At 48.4% G+C, this 21,941-nt stretch overlaps 1 protein-coding gene across 9 annotated transcripts in view; it reads left to right on the top strand.

Moving 5' to 3' along the window:
* Positions 1-21,941, top strand: part of USP19 (ubiquitin specific peptidase 19) — a 638,025-nt gene that overhangs the window by 549,416 nt on the left and 66,668 nt on the right. For all 9 annotated transcript variants that reach the window (XM_085624327.1, XM_085624331.1, XM_085624330.1 and 6 more), the window contains one exon: positions 14,279-14,431. In XM_085624327.1, coding sequence (XP_085480453.1) covers positions 14,279-14,431 — 153 coding nt within the window. The remainder of the gene's footprint in view (positions 1-14,278; positions 14,432-21,941) is intronic.

Consider the following 21,941-nt stretch of genomic DNA (forward strand, 5'->3'; position numbering starts at 1 on the left):
CCCGTCGTTGCAGCATCTCCGTGAGGTTTGGGAGGGGGATGTGGGTCAGCTGGAGGAGGAGGACTGGATGGAGGCTCTGGCCTCGCCGCGCGGGGCGGCTGTCGCTGTGAGCCTTCGGCTCATCCAGTTTAAGTATCTGCACAGAGTCTATTTCACTAGAGTTAGGTTGTATAAGGCGGGCCTGGTGGCCTCTCCGCATTGCCTCCGTTGCCTGAATGCAGAGGGGACGCTGCTACACACGATATGGGACTGCCCTGGGTTAACTAGGTTCTGGCGGAGGGTCTTGACCTGTCTGTCAGAGGTGCTGGGTTGGGATCTCCCACGGTCCCCCAAACTGGTGCTCTTGCATGTGATGGAGGATATAGGGGGCAATGTCTATAAGCGCCATCTGATGCTCCTGGGTTTTACTCTAGCCAAGCGAGATCTAGCGAGGGCGTGGAAGGCGACAGTCGCACCTTCACTATCTGTCTGGAAGACCGGTCTCGATTTTTGTATGGGACTGGAGGCCCCCATCTATGTGGCACGGGGCTGCCCCCGTAAACATTATAAAATATGGAAGCGCTGGGCGGACTACAGGGGACTGGACTTAGAGCCCATATTGGAGGAATAGTTGGGTGGGTGGTGGACCATCTCCCTCTAGCTTTAAAGAGGCATGGCACACTGGAGTACCAGGCACAGCCGGGTCTGGGGGGTATGGGTCATGGACGGAACAGAATAGTAGTTGTGCATAGATCTGCTGCTTTGACTGGATGGACAGCGCGATGGGTGGGGGAGTGGGGTGGGGGGTGGTGTTATGTTTTTTTAAGGGAGGGGACTGCTTTGGTTCTGCATGTCTCTTTTGTAGTCTGTATACGATACTTCATGAGAAAAATGTCAAAGCTGGTATGTTGTATTTTGATATGGTTGAAGTCTCTGGGTCACAGAGCTTCGCTGGATGTGTCTTTGACGAATAAAATTTGTTTACAAAAAAAAAAAAAATTCACAGTTGTAATGACTTTTTCTGATCAGTGCTGGGTCCCTAAGTCCACCACTGGGATCTCTCCGGAGAACAGGTGAGTAATTTTGTTTTCGTTAATCGGACGATTTTTACTGAATATTTTAAAGTTTCAAAACTCGACACTTAGAAGAATTTCCAAGTGAAAACCAGTCAGTTGTTACCCTATGGAGAAAATGTAAGTTATCAGCTTTCAGGTAAGTACTCTGCTGGCAGAGTTAAGGTTCTGGGGTAAGACTCAGGGGTCTCCCAGGTTCAGGTTTGTACTGTTACACCCTCACCGACACAGGGGCAGCCGGGTGGAGAGAGAGTAGGCCCAATGTTAGCCTATGGCGGGCAGGGGGCCTTTGGTTGGTAGCTGCTAGCAGGCAGGCCACACGGAAGTGGGAGCAAAGCTCCTGGTCACTTACTCAGAGCAAGTGGGGAAGTCGAACAGGGTAGTTGGTGCACCCTCAGCGGCACTGGGGCAGCCAGGTGCAGTGGGCTTTTGGGCCTTCGGGCGCCCAATGGATTTCAATGGGAAAGCTGCGAGACGAACAAATGCTGCAAACTCGGGGACGGTGGTTCTTCAGGTGCGACCACTACTTCGAGAAGTAAGTTGGGAAGCTGTAGGTTGGGTAGACACCCAGGAGTTTGGCACACGGGGCCGTGGGGCGCCGGATGCAGGGGTGTCTTTAGGTGTCGGGAAATCTTACCCTCTGCTGGTCACGGTTGGAGGGGTCCCTGGTGTTCAGGCTGCAGGCGTCATCAGGAGCGTCGAGGTGAGTCTTTGAGTGCTGGATTCTTGGTCACAGTCACCGGGGGGACGTCCTCGTGATCTTTGTCCACTTTAGCTCGGGCCGGGTTCGGCGGGTGCAGAGTGGGCAGAATCCGCGGTTTCAGGCCGGGGCCTGGGTTTGCAGATATTTGAGCAGAGCCACTGCTCGTGGGAGTCCCATTCTTTAGTTGAGCAAGTCCATCCGGTCCTCCGGGGTTTGTGAGGATGCTGACCACTGAAGACACCGGGGTTTAGCAGGAGCAGGTTTGAGGGTCGACAGGCCGGTAGGGCTGGGGCCAAGTCAGTTGTTGTCGTCCTCTTGTTAGCAGCTGCACGCCTGGTCTTCTTTCTTCTTGTAGTTTCGGAATCTGGATCTGAGGCAGGAAGGTTCACGGTGCTCATAAATACTAAATTCTGATGGATACATCTGCCTGTGGATTCCTCACCTTATGAATATCCCCTCTGCGCCAGAATTCCGGAAACTTTTCACAGCTCTTTGCGCCGACGAGGTCATCACAGCGTCATGGCTCCGCACACGGCTCCGCATGATGTCAACGTAGCCATAAGAAGACGTCGGCGTGATGACGTCAGTTCCTTTTTTTCCGCGCTACAAGCTAACGGATTTTCTGGAACTCTCCTGTCTTTCAACTGCTACTTTGTTTCGAGACTCTATTTGTTTTTGTTTCGACTATGACTGTTCCTAGGAAGTCTGGTTTCAAGCCCTGCAAGGAATGCGGAGGTCACATGTCCATTACTGACCCGCATGATGACTGTCTCTGGTGCCTCTCCAGTGATCGCGACGTCGAAGGTTGTTCATCCTGTAGAAAAATTAACCCTAAGGCGCTGAAGGAGAGACGAGCCAAACTCTACATGTCTAAGGTGAGAAAGGAGAAAAGAGGTCGTAAGAGATCCAAGTTGAGGTCGTCGACTTCGCATGGATCCAAGAGAAGGTACAAGAAGATGAGACATGGGTCTCGACGTCGATCGTCCAGGTCTCAAGCTTCAAAGTCGCCTTCTCCTACTCCTCGACGTCATACCAAGGATGATATTTCTCCTTCACCTTCTGAGTCTCCACAGGCTCCTCCAGGCCAGTCTCCTGTTTTGGGTTCTCCGGTGCAGTCTCCGGCGCCGGTTGATTCTCCGACTTCGGATGGAGATTCGAATCTGGTAGAGGAAGAGTATCCTGCTGCTCCTGTGGCTCCACATGTTACTCCAGTGGATCCGACTCCGGAGACTCCGCGTAAGGAAGTCGAATCGGCGCAGTTTCCTTCGTTCCCAGCGCCGGGATCGGATCCGTCGCACTTCATGAATGCGATGTATAATATTTTTACCAGAGCCACATTCCCCTCTGGAGCACCTTCGGGTCCCATGGGCCCTTTGGCATTTAATTTGGGCGTGCCTCAGCATTATCCTCCGGCCCCCTTTATGCCTTATATGCCGATGGCGCCGTCATGGCAGTATCCGGTGCCGAGGGTGTCGACGCCGCTTGAGCAGTCTCCTGCTCCGTCCAGCATCCCCCCTTCCAGGGTCCCTGTCACGGAGCCTACTTCGACGCTGTTGCCGGATCCGTAGATGCCGCGGATGGCACCGCCGACGCCGCAGCCGAGGATGCGTTCGAGAAGGGAAGCTCAAAGGCTTATTGAAGAGGAGCAATAACGGGCTGGTGACATAGAGGAAGGAGAAATTTGAGTCTGAGGACTAATTGGAAGATTTGAATGAAGCAAGTGGTTTGGATATCTCTTCGGAAGGGGACTTTGCTTTACAGAAGGCTTCTCCTTCGAAGGATGTAGCTCCTTATTATGTTATCAAGAAGGTAGCTGAACTGTTGGACCTACAGTTTCCTCTGGCTGAATATAAGCCTAATCTTTTAACAGAGGTGTTTCATTCTCCTTCTGCTGTGGTGGAACCTCTTTTACCGTTCAATGATGCTCTGACGGAGCCGATATTGGAAGTCTGGAGTAATCCTATTTCTGCTCCTGCGGGTTCTAGATCTGTTTCTAGGAGATATAGGCCGGCACCAGGGCATCCTGATTTCCTGTCTTCTCACCCTTCACCTCAAAGTCTAGTAGTTCAAGCTTCTTGTTCGAAGCAGTCAGTTGGCTCTTTCCCTCCGGCTGATAGAGATTCAAAAAAGCTTGAGCAATCGGCAAAGAAAGTATTTTCTTCGGCCAGTATGGCATTAAAATCCACAAATGCAACTTGTCTATTGGGCAGATATATCCACGCCCTCAGACTCTGCCAAGCAGATTCTCCCTAAGCTGTCTGAAGAGGATCGGAACAACTTGAGTGAGGTCTTGATTGACTCCCAGGCAGCTGCTCAACAAGTAATCCAGTCTGGTCTGGACACTGCAGATTCAGTGGCAAGGGTGATGGGTTCGTCTGTTGCCACTAGGAGGCATGCTTGGTTAAGATCGACAGGATTCTCGCCTGATGTGCAAGCTGCCCTTTTGGACCTTCCTTTTGATGGTTCTAAGCTCTTCGGGGAGAAAGTGGACTTGGCCTTGCAGAGATTTAAAGACAGTAAATTCACGGCAAAATCGCTGGGTTTGCAGTCTCAGTCAAGAGGGTATGGTTACAGAAGGTACCGTGGTTTTGGGAAGTTTTCTTTTCGTTCCTGTCAGCCTCAGCAACAACAGCAGCAAAACCCTCTGTATAAATCCTACAGAGGTAAAGGCAGAGGTCGCCTTTGTGGAGCTGGATGACATCCCTCTTCCTCCTCCTCCTCTACCTCCCCTCCCCTTCCGGTAATGCAGGAAAGCAGCCCTAGACCTGCCATCCTGGATCATGTGGGTCCTGTGGGTCCTGTGGGAGGTCGGCTTACCCATTTTCTTCAAGACTGGAAATTAATAACTTCGGACCTTTGGGTTCTAGATCTTGTGGAAAATGGGTGCGCCCTTCCTTTCAGGGAATTCCCTCCTCCTTACCCTCGGTTTTGTTCGGAGGATTATTTGCTTCTCCTTCAGAAGGAGGTTCTTGTCCTGTTACAAAAAGGTGCGATAGAGTTCGTTCCAGGGCAGGAAAGGGGTCAGGGATGCTACTCCCGGTATTTCTGGATTCCCAAGAAGGATGGCAGGCTACGTCCTATTCTGGACCTCAGAATCTTGAACCTATTTCTCAAGCATGAGAGGTTCAAGATGCTCACTCTAGCGCAGGTTCTTCAGGCGCTGCAACAAGAGGACTGGATGGTGTCCATCGACTTGCAGGATGCGTATTTCCACATCCTGAACCTGAATTCGCACAGGAAGTATCTCCGTTTCACGGTTGGGTCGCAACATTACCAGTTTGCGGTCCTTCCGTTTGGTCTTACTACTGAACCTCGAGTCTTCACCAAGGTGATGGCAGTGGTGGCAGCCCATCTCAGAAGGTTGGGGATTCCGGTTTTCCCATACCTGGACGACCTGCTTCTGAAGGGAGAGACTCCAGAGATGGTGTGTTGTCATCTGCAGGTAACAACCCAGCTGATGTACAAATTGAGTTTTTCAATAAATGTACCCAAGTCTCACCTGGTGCCCTCACAGCGCAACCTGTTCATAGGGGCAGTGCTGGATACCACTGTGTGTTGAGCGTTCCCTCCTCCACAAAGGATTCTCGACATACAGGAAATGATTCCCTTGTTTTACAATTGGGCGGTTGTTCCAGTTCTGAAGGTCCTTCGCCTGCTCGGTCTGTTAGCTTCCTGCATCCTGTTGGTCAACCATGCACGCTGGCACATGAGGGCTCTCCAATGGTGTCTCCGCAGGCAGTGGTATCAGCACAACGGAGATCTCAGGGAGTCTGTGAGGATCTCCAGAGAAGCTGCAGAGTATCTGTCTTGGTGGAGCGTGGAGGGCAATCTGTCTCAAGGAAAGCCTTTCCATCTTCCTCCATCGGTGGCCACAGTGATAACGGATGCCTCTACCCTAGGGTGGGGAGCACATCTGGGGGATCTGGAGATCAAAGGTCTTTGGTCTCCAGAAGAAAGGTTGTTTCACATCAACCTTTTGGAGTTGCGGGCGATACGTTTAGCGCTCAAGGCCTTTCTCCCTTCCATTCGCGGTTAGTCGGTTCAAGTCCTGACTGACAACACTGCTGCGATGTGGTATGTCAACAAGCAGGGAGGAGTAGGGTCGTACCGTCTCTGCAGAGAGGCTTTGCGACTTTGGTCCTGGGCTTAGGACCATCGGATTTGCTTGATGGCAAATCATCTGGCCGGGGTGCTAAACGTGCATGCGGACAGTCTCAGTCGGCAGTTCTCCGCCGACCACGAGAGGAGGCTTCATCCAGAGGTAGTCCGACACATCTTCCGGACGTGGGGGACTCCTCGGGTGGACCTGTTTGCCACTCACGAGAACGCGCACTGCCCGTCATTCTGCAGTTTCCGGGGCAGGGAGCGCTGGGGGACACGTTTCAGTTGAGTTGATGCTCGCATCTCCTTTACGCATTTCCTCCCATACCCTTGATTCCTTGGGATCTGAGGAAGATTCGCCAAGACCGGGCCCAAGTTATATTGATCGCCCCGGATTGGCCAAGAAGGGTGTGGTACACGGACCCTCTTCACCTCTCGTCACACCCTACGCTCTGTCTTCCTCTCTCAGATGGAGGGCAAGTTCTACACTCCCACCACCAGAGCCTGCACCTTCATGCCTGGAGATTGAACGGGGCAACTTGAATTCTTTTTCTCTCCCACCTGACGTGGTGGACGTTATATTATCGGCCAGGCGACACTGCACTAAGTCCGTCTATTCATACAGGTGGTCTAAATTTAAGTGGTGCGGAGAGAAATCTATTGATCCCTTAAAAGCTCATCTATCTGATGTTCTTTGTTTTTCTCTTCATTTGGCCCAGCAGGGTTTTGCTCTGGCCACTGTTAAAGGGTATTTGTCTGCTTTGTCGGCATTTTTGTGTTTACCTGATCAGCCTTCTTTATTTAAGTCTCCTAATGTCTTAAGATTTATTAAGGGGGTGACAAACATGTTTCCTCCCACTCCTTTTCTTTATGCCCCAGTGGGACTTGAATTTGGTGTTAACTTTTTTAATGGGTTTGTCATTCGAACCGATGCATAGTTGTCCTTTAAGACTTTTAACTTTTAAGACTGTCTTCCTGGTAGCGATCACCTCGGCCAGGAGGGTGAGTGAACTCCAGGCTTTGAGTTCAAAGCCACCTTTTCGGGCCATATATGCTGAAAGGATGGTTCTTAGGACCAGGGCTGCTTTTCTGCCTAAGGTGGTGACTCCCTTCCACCTAGGTAATGTAATGTAATGTAATGTAATGTAAAACAGTCTTGTAGAGCGCATCTATCACCCTACGGGTATCTTGGCGCTAGGACTAAGATGGAGGAAGAAGAAAAACTTTAACCAATCCAGTGTTCGCATCCTTAGAACAGAAAAGAAGAGGAGAACAAAGGAAGAGGACAGCTAAACCAGGGGTACCGGACTAGGAGGTCATAGGTCCCTCCCTCGGAAAGAGCCAGGTTTTAAGGCTCCGCCTAAAATCCATCAAGGAGTTGGCTTGTCTGATATTCAGAGGGAGGTCATTCCAGCAGCGCGTAACCACTGTTCTAAAGGCCCTACCCCCCATCCTAGCCTTCTTAACTCTGCCAATATTTAGCAGAGAGGCATGCGAGGAGCGCAAGGTTCTTTGAGGCTTATACCAGGACAGTTTCTCCTGCAGGGAGATAGGGCCCAGGCCATGTGCCGCTCTAAAGGCAATGCACAGAGACTTAAACATGACTCTCTCTTTTATGGGGAGCCAGTGGAGCTCTTGTAGCGCCAACGTGGTTGAGGAACAGCGTTTCCTGTTCAGTGCTAGTTTGGCTGCCATAGACTGGACCCTCTGCAAGCTCTGATAGATGTAAAGAGGAGCTCCCAGATATAGAGAATTGCAGTAGTCCAGCCTACTCAAGATAATACTGTGTACTACCAACGGTCTGTCCTCTATAGGCAGAAGAGGCAGGATCTGTCGTAAAGCCTTCAAAAGAGCAAAACACACCCCAGTGGTTTTTTTGGCTTGGGAGGCCATTTGAAGATTGTCATCAAACATGACCCCCAGATTCCGTACCGTTGTCACAGGGGCGATGGGATCCGCCTCTGGGGTCAGTCTAAAGTCAAAAGGCATGTCTCTCACTCCCGCCGATGGACAGTAGATCACCTCTGTCTTTCCTCTATTAAATTGCAGAGAGTTATCCCTTAGCCATTCTGAGGTCTGTCGCATACATTTCTGAAAGCTGTCCACCGTCAGTGCGCCCTTCCCCTCCAGAGAAAACACCAGTTGGGTGTCATCAGCGTAGTTAACCAAATCAATCCCATGTGACTTGATGATAGACATTAGTGGCTGCAAGTAGATATTAAAAAGGATGGGGCTGATGGCCGATCCCTGAGGGACCCCATGCTCCACCAAAGTCCTGCCAGAGGTGAACGGAGGCAGAGCAACCACCTCTTGTCTCCCTGTGAGGTATGATTGCATCCACCTCAGGGCACGGCCACCAACTCCCAAGTGCTCCAGCCTACTCAACAGGATTCGGTGGTTAACCGTATCGAACGCGGCTGACATATCTAAAAGGACCAATACCGACGAGAGGCCTCTGTCAGCCCGCATCCGCAGATTGTCCAATACGGTGATCAAGGCTGTCTCCGTCCCATGGCCCGGACGAAAACCAAACTGGTTCTCGTCCAGGAGATGGAACTCTTCCAAATACTCCGAGAGAGATCTACTTACTACCTTTTCAAGGATTTTTATAGGGAACGGTAGCAAGGAGATAAGTCTAAATCTACTAGGATCTCCCGGGTCCAGGGAGGGCTTCTTCAGTAGTGGGGTGACCACCGCCAGCTTCCAGGCTTCAGGCACCACCCCTTCCTCCAGAGATTGGCAGAAAATCTGCCTCATTCGTGGGAACAGTGTCTGTATATGTTCTTTCCAAATCTTATTAGGGAGGGTGTCAAGTGGGGATCCTGACCTAACTTTCTGTGCGCAGCTGTAAAACAGCTCATCTGTGAGGGGAGTAAAATATTCCATGGTGGTTCCCCCCCCGTATACCTCCGTAGGCATTTGGTCAAGAGATTTTAGGGTGGTAGGGTCACGCACAGTTAGTCCTCCGACAATTTTTAAAATTTCCTCCTCAAAATGGGAGTCAATTTTATCGCACAGCGCCTGCGAGGCGACCACTTTATTCCCTAGGCTGGTGGGGGAGGAGAGGTCACTAACGATTTTAAAGAGGGCTCTGGCTCTGTTTGGTGCTGACAGAATGGTGTTGGTAAAAAAATCCACCTTGGCCTCGGCAATCATCTCTTTGTATTGAGCTTGCACCCTTTTAAAGACTACTTTGTCAGGCTCAGCATAGTGCCTGCGCCAACTCCTCTCTGTCTGCCGACAGGTCCTACGAGCATCTCTCAACTCCTTGGTGTACCACGGAGCGGAGTGCTTTTTCCTGACCTTCAGACGTTTCAAAGGCACAAGCCTATCTAGTACTTCTTGGATATAATTACAGTAAAGGTGATAATTCGTATCCACTGACTCGTGAGGGTCGAAGTGAGGCAGACTTTGAAAGAAGGACTCTGCCCCGCTTCCCAAAATTTTTGCCCAATCCCTCCCCATACGATATGTTACTGGGGGCTGTCCGAACTTTTTTTCTCCAGGTATCCGGATCCGAAACTGGATCAGTGAATGGTCAGTCCAGGTCTGGGGTAGGATGTTAACCACCTCGGTTTCCGTGCGGTCTGCAAACAGAAGATCCAGAGTGTGCCCTCCTAGGTGCGTGGGTTGCTGGACCAACTGATGCAGATTACAACTCTCACAGGTTTCCTTGAGATCTCTTAGATGGCTATCTAACATGCCATTCTCCCACAGATTAAAATCACCCAGAAGCAACATTCTAGAATGGGTCAGTGACTGGGCCGTAATGACATCCAGGAGTGCCTGGTATTGAGTGTTAGAGCCTGGGGGTCTATACCCGACCATCCCAGTAAGGAGCCTCCCTCTCTGATCTTGTAGGGAGAACCCCAAAAGCTCAATGCCCACCACTTCATCCGCTTTAAACGGGGCAAAGTCCCAGGTGTCCCTTAACATCACCCCAACCCCTCCACCTCTACTCGTTGCTCTGGGCTTATGAAAGATCTTATATCCCTCCGGGCAGGCGAAACCCAGCTCTACCAGTGAGTCCTTGCTACACCACGTCTCTGTGAGAAATAGTACGTCCAGTTCCAAATTTTCTACCAGATTTAAAACTTCCTGATGGTGTTTGACCAGGGAGCGACAGTTAAGTAGCCCACACTCTAGAACCGAGCTAGGCTGCGTCACCTCAACATCCTTCTCCCCCCAGCTGACCTTGTTCCTGATATCTAGCATCTGTTCCCTCGTGTATATCAGTGGACTATGGTCGGCACGGGCAGCGTGACTGGTGCTAGGTGCGGTCGAGGCGCGGACGGGCGCAGACGGGCTTGCCTCTGGTCAGTCCATTACCCTTCCTTCTTTCTATCCTCCCCCTCACCCTTCCAAGGAGGAGGAGAGACTTCATTGTTTAGATCCATAGAGGGTGATCAGCTTCTATTTGGACAGAACAAAGGACTTCCGTCAGGATGAACAGCTCTTTGTTGGATATGCTGGTCGTATGAAAGGCAAGGCGGTGCACAAGTGCACTTAATCACTATAGATCATCTTGTGCATCAAGATATGCTACTCCCTGGCTGGTAAGGAGTCTCCTGTAGGCATTAGAGCTCATTCCACCAGGTCTAAATCGTCTACTTCTGCATTACCCAGGGGTGTTCCTGTGTTGGACATCTGTTAGGCCGCAACTTGGGCGGCCCTCCACACTTTCGCAAAGCATTACTGCTTGGATTCCGAAGTGAGGAGGGACGGCCATTTTGCGCGCTCTGTTTTGCAAGACTTTTTGGTATAGAAGGGTGGACACCCTCCTCCGGGAGAGGTACTGCTGTGGGATTCTATTCATAAGGTGAGGAATCCACAGGCAGATTTATCCATCAGAAGAACAAGTTACTTACCTTCGGTAACGCTTTTTCTGGTGGATAAAGTATCTGCCTGTGGATTCCTCACTGACCCACCCACCTCCCCATTGTCCACTCCTTTATACCATAAAAACTGAGGTTTTAGTTTTTTGACGTATTGTGTACTCAAGACTTTGTTACCTCTGTTTATTTACCATCGTCTTGTTTGAAGTGCAAGCTTTCTTCTTTCTTTATACACTGAGTGTAATTGTGTGAATTCTGTATACTATGTATACGTTGTCTCTGTCGGTCTGCCCGTTTTGCCACTGTGGCATGGAAAAAATAGGTGGAACTGACGTCATCACGCTGACGTGTTCTTCTTATGGCTCCGGTGACGTCATGCGGAGCCGCGTGCGGAGGCATGAGGCTGTGACAACCTCGTCTGCGCAGAGAGCTGCGAAAAGTTTCCGGAATGCTGGCGCAGATGGGATATTCATAAGGTGAGGAATCCACAGGCAGATACTGTATCCACCAGAAAAAGCGTTACCGAAGGTAAGTAACTTGTTCTTTAGGGGCGTTGCAGGTAGGTAAAGGGCAGGGACCAATGGGTCCGTTCCCTGGGGTGGGTACGCCCCCTATTCTGCCACACTCCAGTGGGAGCGGGGCAGGAGCCTGTCCCTGATTGGCTGGGTCCCCCCATCCTCAAGATGGCAGGGACTCGAGGTTGTGCTTCACCTCGCCTCCCCCACCTTAGGGGTGGATTTGGCAGAGGTGGGGACACCTCTCTTCCTCACTTTGTTTTTCCCACCGGGTCTCCCGCCCAAAGGGGGGGTTGAACCAGTGGGAACCAGTTGCTGAGTACAGCAAGTGGCCTGGAGAAGCTCACAACGGCGGCATGCCTTTGAAGCTTCTCCTTCGTGAACCCTGCCCATCCTGGGGGAGGAGGCTTGGCACCACGTCCGAGGATGTGCATTGTTTCAGGCCCCCGAGAGCAGCAAGCTCTCGACCCAGGGGTCCAGAAACATGTCTGGTGGTGGCAGCCTGTGCAGCCACTCAGTCAGGTCACTGGGAGTTGGTCGAGCTTCAGGGGGTATCCCTAAGATGCCCTTTGTAGTGCATTTTACATTAAATCCCCCACTGGCATCAGTGTGGGTTTAATGTGCTGAGAAGTTTGATACCAAACTTCCCAGTCTTCACTGCAGCCATTATGGTGCTGTGGAGTTCGTAATGACAACCTCCCAGCACCATATACTCTTAATGGCAACACTGCACTTACAGGGCCCAGGAATGGACCTGGGCACTGTAAGGGGACAGGGCTCATGCACCTGTACCCTCTCCACTGGCATAGGGCACCCAGCTAGAGGGGAGGCTGATGTATGCCAGGGCAGTGGTTTGTGGGCATGGCACACAGGGATGTGTACCATGTCGTCCTTGTTTTGTTCTGCACCCAGACACTCACCCTGCAAAGGCAGTGTGTGTGTGTCAGTGTGCAGGGCCTCTAAGGGTGGCACAATAAGTGCTGCAGCCCTCGGGGGCGTTCTCTGGTCACAGTGCCCTGGGTACCTATGGTACCATTTACCAGGGACTGACATGTGGCCAGAGATGCCAATTGGGTTTAGGCTTCAATGCAGTTTTAGGGAAGGAACACAGGCCCTGGGTACCTGATTGGCAGGAGCCCAGGGCACACTCGGTCAAAGTACATCAGCAACTCTGCAAAAAGTGGGGGCATACCATGCAAGAAAGAGGGCACTTTCTCACATGGGGTGGGGAAGGGAGTTAGTTGTCCATTGCTCAGCCACACTGTGCTGTGTTTAATAAATGCATTACAACCTAATGCTGGTTGGAAACACCATTGAGTGATTACATAACTCCATATGGCCTAGAAACATGGAGTAGCCCCGCCCTTGTAATTAAAACGTTAGGAGTCCTGTTGTATGAAGGCCTTTCCTTTGAAGCCTAGATCACTGACGTCTAATCCTCATATTACCACATTCTTAACCCCTTACGGATGATCCTGCCATTTCTACCTTTTTTGCCAGCCTAGATTGTTTCCATTACTACCCTCTCTAGGATTGATTATTGTAACCTTCTGTACCTGGGTCTGCCATAATCTATTTTTTGCGACCCTTCACAGGATCCAGAACTTTGCTGTGCGATTGGTGAGCAGTTTTATCGGATTTGATCATGTAACAGAGGCAAGAGTTTGCATTGGCTCCCTGTAAAGCATTATTTAATAAAATGCTCTCTTGTGCTCCGTCTTTTATGAAGAATCTTCTCCCCTTGCAGAGCAATTGTCGTTCTATCCAGAGAGCAGTCTGTGCTCAACCTCACAGCTACTATTCTTGGTCTCACATAAGTGGTTGTGCTCTTAGTCTTCTTAGACTCCAACTCTGGAACAGCCTACGTTTGTATATCAAGAGCATTAAAAAAGGCTGTAAAAGCCTCACTTGGTAATCTTTGATTCGTTTTGTATTTGGTTTTAATATTCCTTCGTACCAAGATGGTCGATGAACAAGCTCTCCATAATTAAAAAAAAACAAATCGGTCAGTCAACCTTTGTTGATGTCTTTTGAGGCATTGTTGTGCACAAAAGAGGGTCTTACGTTTGTCATTCTTGTTTGTGTAGCTTGTATGCTGGTGCGGTATTTGATGAGGATTTAGTTCTGTCTAGTGCGCGCTGTCCGGGTATGACCCTTTAAAGATGAGACTGAAAATGATGGTATGTGGTTTTATTGTTGGGTGTAGAATGTTTGATGTCCAATGAAAGCCCACATGTAGGTTGGCTATCAAAAGTGTATAGAATATATATAGTAAGTGCTGCCAATCTGTTACTGAATGTGTGGTTGGGTTGGTTTTGAACCTAGATGTCGAGACTAATCAGAGGAAACTAATCACCAAAACTTAAGAGGGCTCAAATGTCACTTACCGATTTGAGCATACTATGACATCCTGGGCCGGCAGAGTCTGAAACGCTTGAGTCTGGGGCCCAGTCGTATCTCCATTACAAACATACAGGTACATGACCTATTAATATGCAGATAACACAAGTCCTGTCCAAGATGGCATATTCTTCTGATTTCTATTACGTTTGTCCCTCCCAGGCACGCAACAATAAGGAAATAGTGAATCACGATCTTCAACAATGTATTTCTTTCAGACATGTTAACATTCAGATAAATAACCCAGGCGCCTGATAGCCCGTCCATCACCAGCATTCAACTGAATAGCAAAAGAGTGAATCCAGGTCCTGGGATTGTAACTGTACAGATGTATATCAAATATAGGACCAATACGTCCTGCAAATCACACTATTCTGATAAAGGTTATGTGCATCTGTCACCAAAATGATTTCTTCCAATTGGATTCAAAATGTAGCAAAAGAGAGAATGAACTGTGTGTCCCTTTGCTCTATACTTGCAAATGGAATGCAGTATTCAATTCAATTAAAAAATCTTTATTCGGACACAATAAATATCCATAAAAGCACAAGTCCAAGATCTCAAATATCAAATGCAGTATTTATTTCCAGTATTTTTACTTGAACAGCTGTACATTTTTGCTTTAATGTTTTAAATTCATGCCATTTTTCCCATTTTACTTTTCCACTCTAGGTACTGCCCTAAATGTAAGCAGCACAGAGAAGCCTCCAAACAGCTCATGCTGTGGCGACTTCCAAACGTCTTAATTATCCAGCTGAAGCGTTTCTCCTTCCGCAGCTTTATCTGGAGGGACAAAATTAATGACATGGTGGACTTCCCAGTAAGGTGAGACCCAGTGTAAACATTTCTGCTGGAGGTCTTCATTAATTGTTGCCAACGAGCTCATGCTTAACAGCGTCCTTTGCAAGGCCTAACATTCGCTTATTCTTGCTTAGAAACCATGTGCATAATGTTCTTGATTGAAGCATTCTCTTCAATATGAATTAAAACCTATGAAATCAAATGTGGTTGATTCTTGAGCAGCTGCTGACAGCATGGTTTTCGTCTTTAGCTTCTGCAAGCCATAGATTTGCAGGTCTGGATTCTGGGTACAGTCTCATTATAGCTATGCAATAAGCTTACAGTATATGTTAGGCACTGAGGCTTTGTGGAACAGGAGGTAAAATTTCTTGAGTATTGGTGCTTTTGAGGCGTACAAAAAGTGACTGGCTCTGATCCTTTTCATCCATATTAATTCTAATGCATTTTCCCCATTGTAGCTTCCCTAACTCTTTTGGTGTCTTCTTCACTCTTCCTCAATAGCATCCACAGGCAACTTGTTTGTGTCCTTGGTCAACATTGTGTAATGTGCCAATTGCCTTTCTTTTCAGTACCAAATTGTGTGCACCAAGTCTTTCATCGCCTTACTTGTCTTCTGCGTTTAACCTGCAAAACCCATATTACTTATCTTTTGATAGTCTTCATTTGGAACACCTTATAGTTGCCCAGAATTTAAAAGGTGTGTTTCGGTTATGTGACTTCTCGCAAAATGGTTCTCTGAACTTTCAAAACTATATCCGGGATCAGAGACCCGGTGCCTTGTTGGTTGCAGCTCTACATCTTTAGTTTTCTGGTCTTTGGTCTCAAGTTCTGCTCCGGGTGAATCATCTCAACAGGGCACTCTGAAATAACTGCAGAACGAATTGTGCTTTTACAGCACACAGACTACACCTCAGATTAAATGTTTCAGTTAATCAGTTCTGGAGTTATTTCAAAGTACTTGCTGCATTTCAATTTGAGAAAACGTGGTCACCAGTCATTTGACTCTTGACAGATAACAAAACTACAGACTTCTAAAGGAAATATAATATAGGAAAAGCAACTCAATATTCCAACATGAGAAGGCAGGAGAGTTTACTCCACATCGATCTCCTACACCATTCTATAACAATCAATTTAATGACCCATATTTGTTCCGTTTCATAACATAATTGCCTAAAGCGGGTTTTAAGGAAAAATATTTTTTGTTGCATTTTAAATTTCTAGCTAGGTCAGTGAATTGGCAGTGTGTTTTGGCTAAAGAAAAATCTGAAACTGGTTCACTGACCTTGCCGCTGTGAATCAAGACGCTCCTCTCTCTAGCCCACTGTGGATTTGTCTAAAAAGACTCATTCCTTCTTACGGGTGCGTGTGCTTTTGCTTGGTTCAGTTATGTAGGGCGGTCATGTTTATTTGTGTGGGACTTTACTCAATAACCTCCAGCCTCATTTAAAGTGGGGGATAGTACCTAGGTAACCATGTTGCATATAAGTAATGACTGAGGTTGCACTGTGACTCTTGACTCAACCTCCTGCCAGACCTCTAAACAGCATTTGATATGGTATCTCCTCTCATGAACTTTCTACAATAAGCTTGAGAATGAACAGGAAAATACACATTGGTGCACCCCCTACTTAGAGCATGCAACTCAACAAATAAAAGTAAATAAATCCTTGTATGAACACCCAACTGGAAAAACAAGCTGTTCCCAGGCCTCTGTTGTTTCTTCTTCACTGTAATCTCTACATTACATTCTTAAACTCTGTCATCATTCACATCAGCATCTCTTGTCACCTAGGTTGACAACAGGCAGTTATATCTATAAAATATCTTCTCTTTAAGGCAATCGGTCCCCTGACTATGATTGTAGCATACATCCAGGACTGGTTGACCATCCACCATACCAGCTGAACCATCTTAAAACAATCTTTCTCTTTATTTCCCCTACATCCCGACTCGGCCACCTCCATTCTGGTTCAACCTTGGCCTCACTCATTGAATATCCTAGAATACAATAAAATCTCTAGGAAATATCCTGGACATAACATTCAATGTACAAGCCCACATTTAGGCACAGGCAGGATATGAATAGAGTTAAGGTTGCTTCTGTTCCCATTTAGTAGGGACATGGCCTGTCTCTTCTGGCTGGACTGTGCCTGTTGAAGGAGAGCCAAGGCTGATTACTATATGGCTGATCTCTGTGTAGAGTGGTATAGTGGCCCAAATAAAGATGGACTGGAATGCGGTTTGAGTAATTACCAGTGGCAGAGATTAATGCAGGCATTCCACTCATCACCCTATTGTTTCCCTCAGTACAACATGATCTTATGTGGGATATTCAATCATTCGTTCGAAATTTGGACTTCTAGGGATGGGTTAAACCATAGTTCTTTACCCATTTGCCTCGAGAGTTTAAGTACAGACTGAGTTCCCATCATCCCCCCTATCATTGCTCAAAGTCACACTGCATCCTGAAGCTAGTTTAATCCCAGGCTCTAGGTGCCCTGAACTCATCACCCCATACTGATTATTCTGCAATGACTGCTCATTGAATAAAGCAGTGTCCTCAAGTATAGTTTTTTTCAGATGGATTTGTCTAACTGCAGATTCCTCAAATGCCTGCAATAGCTCCTGCGTGCCTACAGGTGGCACCATCGACCTGCGTCATGACTGACATGGAGCTTATAGCTATTCATTTTTGAATGCATAGTTTACAGGTTCTCAACATGTGTCCCTATCCTTTTCACCAAACAAGTGCAGGTGAGTACAAGAACAGGAAACTGAAAATGTGGCCACCGGCTATAAAGTAATGATATAGTTATGAATATTTCACTCACCCCACCCGTTTGTAAAAGCTTGAAAATACCAGTGTTCGAGACATATGAGCTGCAGATGGTACACTGAGCATAGATCGCCATCTGGTGTTGGGCTCGGATGCTTGCACTTTGTTGTTGTCTTGGGAGAGTCTTTTGTAGTCACGAGATAGGTGACTCCTCCCTTGGACGATAGTGCGCATGGGCATCGACTCCATCCTCAGATTGTTTTTTTCCGCCATCGGGTTCGGATGTAACTTCTGCGCTCCGGTTCGGCACCATATTCTCTAAACCTTTTCGACACGCAAACTATCTAAAACTCGACTGTATTGTTTTCTTTTTTTTGAAATTCTATTTATTATGTGTTTTTTTGCAATAACAAGTAAAAGAAAGCAAATAGTCAAACAATGACATCCAGTACATGTCCCAGAACGTTTCTCTACCAGTCACTATGTCATCCAGACATGCAGAGACAGCAATCCCATATCCACCCTGATGCGACAGATTCTCAGCACAATCCCTGCTCTTAGCACTTTAGTATCGCCCAGACATATATTTACACGATGAGTAGAGCTGGCATAGAAAGGCAATATATCTGTTATGGACATAGGCAAAAGCTTCTAGCATGTTTCAATAATCCTTTTCAAACGTGTGTGTAGTGACCAGCTCTAAGGTATCATGAAAGGATGTGAAGGCTTGGGTATTGTGATGCGTACTCCGCTAGTGAGGTACCATGCCATGTGACATTTTCTCCCGGCCGCATCCCCCCCATTAGGAGCAGTCCATCTCAAGATCCTGTGCTTCTCCCATAAGAGAGATCACGTATTGCCCTCTACTCTACTGAGATATTATTGAACAAGTCTACCTGCATCAAGAGAGAGAGCTTCAGTCGGGGGCGCCAGCAGGTAGCACCGCAAAGGGACCCAAATATCCCTAGGTCTAGAAGAACTAGGCATCAGCTCAGCATATGTGGTGAGTCGTTCTTGGCAGGTCACTAAATCATCTATCCAATCCTTAAATTTGGGCGCCCGTCCCCGGCCCCAACGGCAGGCTACACGCCTCTTGGCCATGAGTAGAGCCAGTGCAACATATTTGCGGTAAGCTGCCTGGAGTGGTTTAACGTAGCCAAGAAGAGCCAACAAGGGAGTAGGGCCAATGTGTGTGTTGGTCATTGGGGCCAGGGCGTCAAAAACTCGCCCCCAAAAGGCATTGACACCCGGACACTCCCAGGCCAAGTGTAGAAAGTCTGCTTCAGGAGCACAACACCTGTCGCACCTATCAGACTCTCGTAAATTAAATCTGTGCAACTTGGCCGGGATATAATACAATCTATGTAGGAACTTATAATGTATTATGCGGAGCCTGCTGCTGGACGAGATCCTCTCGGTTTGCAAGCAGCAGTATTCCCATTGATCATCCATCAGGACCAGCCCCAGCTCCTCGCTCCACCTCGTGCGGGACTTCGTAGTGGGCAAGACCCTCTGTGTTTGCACCGTCCTATATATCAAGGAGACAAGGCGCCTGTTCGTTGTGCTCTTGAGAATTAACTGCAGTGGCTCCAGCGCCTTGGGTTCCAGAGGGAAGTCTGAGGTCAGTGACCGGATACCCTGTCGAAGGCGAATATAAAGGAAAACGTCCATCGGGGTCTGATGTGTTCCTTGAAAAACATGGTCAACAGTGCGGAAGCGGCCATTGTGATATAAATCCCCTCCAAGTGGTTATATAAGTGCGCTCCTTAAAGCTACGGAACATTGCCTCCTGAAGGAGAGGCATACTTGGATGATATGCGAGAGGCATTAACGGGGAGTATAATAGGGTGGCATTTAATAGATGCCCTATCTGTTGCCATGCCATAGTAGTACACGTTAGGGTAGTCGCGCCCTATCTCGAGGCTGGATCGGGGTCATATAACACTCCATCTAGTGGAATGGGGTATGCCAGCCAGTGCTCCGCCGCGACCTGCGGCATATACCGTGGCTGTTTCACCCAGAACCATGTATAATAAGCTTGTGCACTAAGGTAGTAAAGTTCAAAATTTGGTATACCAAACCCACCCTGCGAATAGGGTCTGATAAGGACCTGCCACTGTAACCTCGGTTGTTTACCCCCCCCCCCCCCCACCCATACGAGGCACGTTAATTCTGCTCTAAGTGCCTTAAAGAGGTAGATGCCCGGATAGTACGGAATGTTTAGGAACAAATGGAGCAGTTGAGGAAGTTTTACCATTTTAATTAGGGCCGCTCGTCCCGCCATAGAGAGGGGAAGAGCAATCCAGCGGGTCACATACTCTGTTATTCAGGTTAATGTAGTGCCATAATTAGAGCGCATTAGTTCCTCTTTGTCTCTAGTAACTTGAATTCCCAAATATTTCATGTCTGCGGCACACCACTCCAAGGGATAATCTAGCGGGAAACGAGTTGTAGCATTCGTCAAGGGGAAAACGCAAGATTTTCCCCAGTTAAGCTGGACCCCTGACAGTTTCCCTAAGACTATAAATTCCCGGAGGATTGGATTTAGATTTTGCTGCGGGTCTCGTATATACAACGTAATATCATCAGCATATAAGGATATAAGAATTTTCCTCAAATTACAACGCAAGGCCTTGTCATTGTGACGTTGCCTTAGCCTGGCCGCCAACGGCTCCGTTGCGAGAGCAAAGAGCAAGGGGAATAACGGACACCCCTGCCGGGTCCCCCTGGTGATGGGAAACGTGTGAGATGTGTGGCCGTTAACCAGGACCTTAGCAACCGGCATGTGATACAGGAGCCGGATCCAGGAAAGGAAGAGGGGCGGAAAACCCATCCGCAGCATTACCCCATAAATATAATCCCACTCAATGGAATCAAAAGCCTTAGTGGCATCCAAAAATATCGCAGCCATAGGCAGATCGGGAGAGACATTATTGAGGACAGCAAAAAGAGTTCTCAGATTATGAGATGTTGCCCTTCCAGGTACAAATCCCGACTGATCCAGCAGGATCAAAGTGTCCAACAGAAGCCTCAATCGAGCTGCTATGAGTTTGGCCAGAATTTTGGCGTCGCAATTAAGGAGAGAAAGAGGTCTATAGGAGTCGCACTGCCCAGGCGACTTCCCTGGTTTTAGGATGGAAATGATAATAGCTTCCCTCATGGAAGCAGGTAGGCAGCCCACCTCTAACGACTCCTCGTACACCTCACGCAGAATAGGGGCCATTAGATCTATATAGGTCTTGTAAAACTCTATCGGAATGCCGTCTGAACCTGCAGCCTTCCCAAATTGCATACTCCTAATCGCGTCCCTGACCTCATCCAGCTCAAACGGGGCGCACAAGAATTCCCGCTGCCTATCACTCAGCCAGCCCAGCACATCATCATCAAGATACCCTGCCAGGTCCAGGTCGTCACTCCTCTTAGTGGTATAAAGATGATTATAATGATGTGTATATGCATTGAGGATATTAGGGGTATCCCGCATGGCCTCCTCGTTTGCGTTTTCGAGCTCCAACACATAGTTAGCATGTCGCGGTCTCCGAATCACATGCACCAGGGTCTTCCAGGGTGCTCTCCCTCTCCGTAGCGACGTGCCACCCATAATCTATCTCTGAACCTCGTTTCCCTTTGCGCCACGTCCATATATTCCGAGAGAGTCTCCCGAAACTTGAGGCGGTTAGTGCTGTTCGGGTCCGTTGCTAGTTGCCCCTTCAGGATCTTAAACTCTGTCTCTAACCTATGTAAGGTATTAGTAATATCTTTTAGGACACCTGACCCCTTCGCTATGCAGATTCCACGAAGTGTAGCCTTAAACGCTTCCCAAATGTTTTCCACGCTATCCACTGAGCCTTTATTGCGTGCGAAGTAATCTAATATTTCCTCTCGCAATTCCGCCTGGAAAACTGGGTCCAGCAAAATAGGGGCATGGAGCCGCCACGCCCGGCGCGGTATGTCAAATTCTGAGGATAACAGCGTGAGCTTCACCGGGGCATGGTCAGAGTATGTCCTAGCTAAATGCTGCACATGGGCTATCGCGTGCCCCAGCCCCCGGGAAATCAACCAATAGTACAACCGTGCCCATGTCGCCACTAGCGCCGTGAAATGCGTGCCCTCCCGCCTGTGTGGGTAAACATGTCTCCAAGCGTCAATTAGTTGATAGGTTGTGATGGTGTCATGGAGGAACGCGCACTCTTTTGAGTAGTGATGCGAGGCAGAGTGTGATCTATCCATACTAGGATTATGTGTAACATTAAAATCCCTCCCTCCCCCCCCCCCCCCCCCCCCCCCCCCCAAATGATATGATTGGAGCCTATTTCGAATATCCTAGCCCATAGTGAAGTGTAAAACTCTGGTGCGTCCACATTCGGTCCATAACAGCAAGCAAGAGTGACAGAGGAAGCTCCCAGCCGTCCCCATGCCAAACAGTATCTACCGCATGGATCACTTTCTGCTCCAGCCAGCTGGAATGGTGTCTGTTTTTTAATAAGAATTGTCGTAGCCCTCGCATACCTCGAATACGAAGAGAGGACTCTGTGCTCCGCCCATCTGCATGCAAAATTACTGGGTTTCTGAGGAGCGAAATGCGTTTCCTGCAACATAGCTATGTGCACTGGGTGCCTGTCCATATATGCCAGAATTTGTCTTTTCTTCCTCGGATCCCCCATGCCTCTGACATTCCATGTAAGTATGTTCAATTTCCCAGCCTCTGTATGAGCCATTTTCCTTACCAAGTGCCATCCGTCTGTACTATGCTAA

Source organism: Triturus cristatus, chromosome 9, assembly GCF_964204655.1.
Source record: "Triturus cristatus chromosome 9, aTriCri1.1, whole genome shotgun sequence".
Taxonomy (NCBI): domain Eukaryota; kingdom Metazoa; phylum Chordata; class Amphibia; order Caudata; family Salamandridae; genus Triturus; species Triturus cristatus.